Below are 2,599 nucleotides of genomic sequence, written 5' to 3' on the forward strand. Positions count from 1 at the left end.
TACTTAATACAACAAAATTGAGCAGGCCTACTGCTCTCGGTTTTAATACACAGATTTTTGCAAAAATATCTCAAGTTTAGTTTGTCTTTGTAGGTTTGTGTATAAGACATCAAAACAAAGATGGGGTTTAATCAATTAAATTACAACTGGCCATTTCAATAAGAGGAAAATCAGTCAAGCTAGTTATCTGGTAATCTGTAAAACTGCCTCTAAAAAATCTCAGGTTATTCAGCTGAATTTTTCTTTTTGCAATTTTATGTCAGTGTCGTATAGATGCAGCTTTAGTGTAATAAAGCTTATTTGCTCTTTTAGCCTAATAAAATAAAACAACAGATTTTCATTTGTATGTGCCAAATTTCCAAAGGTGTAAATGAATGAGCTATGGCCTTTGGACTAGCAAATATTTCAATAAAAGATGTTTTACAGGATATTTTGTTAATTTCCTCGAATATATCATCCAAGGTAGATATCCCCAAGAATCATACATTTTAGTACATTTTTGTAACTTTGCTTTTTCAGTTACATCACAACTATAAAGTCAGACCCCACATGAATGCTACCCTGTTGCAGGTCACGATCAGAAAAATATAGAATTGTCGCTGGGCATCAATGTGTCGGTAACCTTGACTGCAGGCTCCAGGTGAGATTTTAAGACCTGCCAGCAAGGGCTGAACTCGTGCATGTGACTCTAGCAAAAGCCTGCAAAGTCACTCATTTGAAAATCAAAACATGACAATTTCTTTCTTAGGGAACAGCCTATTGGTCTTGCACTGAAAATCTCTGATCACATTCCTATCTCATCTCCCAAAGGTGATTTAGAAAATAAAAACCAGAAAGTGGAAGGGAAGTCTTTTGAGTAACCAGTTTCCGCAGCTAGATTTCCATTTCAGAATCTGAATACCATTTCCCAAAATAAGACATCAGATCATCTCTATGTGGAGTTTGTAGATTTTTTGTTTGCTGTTTTTTTCTTTCCCTAGTATATGCTATAATCCATTCTTTCACTGGCTTCTGTAAATTTTCTTTGTGTTTAAATCAATGGTGGCATTAAGTTAATGAAAGCTGTTCAATAAACACCTAAATCACTTATTTACTAGAGTATACATGTATTTCCTAAGGTGTGAATCCTTCAAAACTAGAGTGCAATGCAGCAGGAAAACCTCAAGCAGCTTTTCAAAGTATGTTTTCGGATGAGCTGGCTACTAGAGGAAAGGGCTTTTAGGTATGTCACCCTTTTTGCTTTAATAACAGGAATGGGCAGTGCAGCTGCCTATGTTACAGAAGCTTGAACCTACGTGACATGCAACAGGGTAAAGGCTACTAGGGAAATTACATAGATGACAGTAACATCTGCCCTTTGCAGAGCAGCTGTGAGGTTGTTTGGTCCTGACATTCCGTGGAACTGAGCATCTACTTGGGTCCATAGAATGTAAATGGGGAGCAGATGTCTTGGTATCAATGAAAAATAAAAAGACTACGGTCGGCCTAAGGAATAAGGAAATTTCTTTGTTCGGTAGAAGTTTCTAGATCCCTAAGGCCGCCAGTCAATATAATTTTAACCAGACTATCATTCTGCCACCGCTTACATATATTGGGCAATTTTCACTTGAACTGGAAATTGCCTGATGACTCGAAAGACTGAACAGGTTTTAAGTTATTGGCTGTGTTACTGAGTTAAGAGAATTGGCTTCTGGTGACTCCAAAGTGACAAACAGGAAGTTTCATATACTAGTTACATTTAAAGGACAATCAACATCTCTATTAAAGTCTACAAAAATACATTTTCCAGAAGGGTTCAATCGCCAATCAAAGGAAACCACGAACACAATTAGCAGCACCAGGTCTCCAGACGTAATGATTTTTGTTTAGAGGAATTACTGAAAATGCTGCCATTTTCAGCCCAGAAGTCATTCCTTCGTCCTGGTACCTGTGTGTCTAATTGCCAAAGGAAGGATACATTATTGTAAAATAACTGCCAAGTTGTCTTAAAAGTATCTTCTATCTTTTAAAAAGATCGGTTTAGAATACATTAGAATAAAGCTCAAAGGGCAAGGAGAAAGAATCAATTAACAAACTCAATGTAATTGGCTGGGAGCATCCCCGTTCTCCCAGTTCTCTGCACCGTGCCGTACATCCAGCCATCGTCAATGGGCTGCACGTTGACAATGTAGTCGCCGTCTCTGAAGGAGACCTCATCTTCATCCTGGGCACTATAATCATACATGGCTCGGTAGGTCCTCTGAGAAAGGAACAAGGGAAGAAGGGATTAGACAACGAATAACTACCAAAACAGTTACGGCCACAAATTCCAGTCACAACAAAGCAACCCACACATAAGTAACTATTAGGAATGTTTTCGAATACATCTATTTCTGGAAATCTGTCAACCAGAGCCTAATTGGGTTAATCTCAAGTTTATTTGTCTAGCAAAAAGCATAATATCAGGGGGCAAGAATGGGGATATGGAAAGCCACTAAGTGCAATAGCCAGCCCATCAAAAAAGTAGGTTTTGGAAGGGTAAAGCCATCTCCCCCCAGCTTCAAATAACCCAGAAAGCTTAGTTTATGTGGATCTTCCTCGATTCTATATTTTTCAGAAA

At 38.2% G+C, this 2,599-nt stretch overlaps 1 protein-coding gene across 1 annotated transcript in view; it reads right to left on the minus strand.

The window, feature by feature from the left end:
- Nucleotides 1-164: 164 nt before the first annotated feature.
- The window catches only part of NEBL (nebulette), a 109,951-nt gene continuing 107,516 nt past the window's right edge, over nucleotides 165-2,599 (minus strand). Inside the window, exon 26 of the mRNA XM_012644095.1 lies at nucleotides 165-2,239. Within this exon, the coding sequence (XP_012499549.1) occupies nucleotides 2,063-2,239 (177 nt within the window). The 3' untranslated portion in view covers nucleotides 165-2,062. The remainder of the gene's footprint in view (nucleotides 2,240-2,599) is intronic.

Source organism: Propithecus coquereli, unplaced genomic scaffold (assembly GCF_000956105.1).
Source record: "Propithecus coquereli isolate 6110/MARCELLA unplaced genomic scaffold, Pcoq_1.0 Scaffold103, whole genome shotgun sequence".
Classification (NCBI taxonomy): domain Eukaryota; kingdom Metazoa; phylum Chordata; class Mammalia; order Primates; family Indriidae; genus Propithecus; species Propithecus coquereli.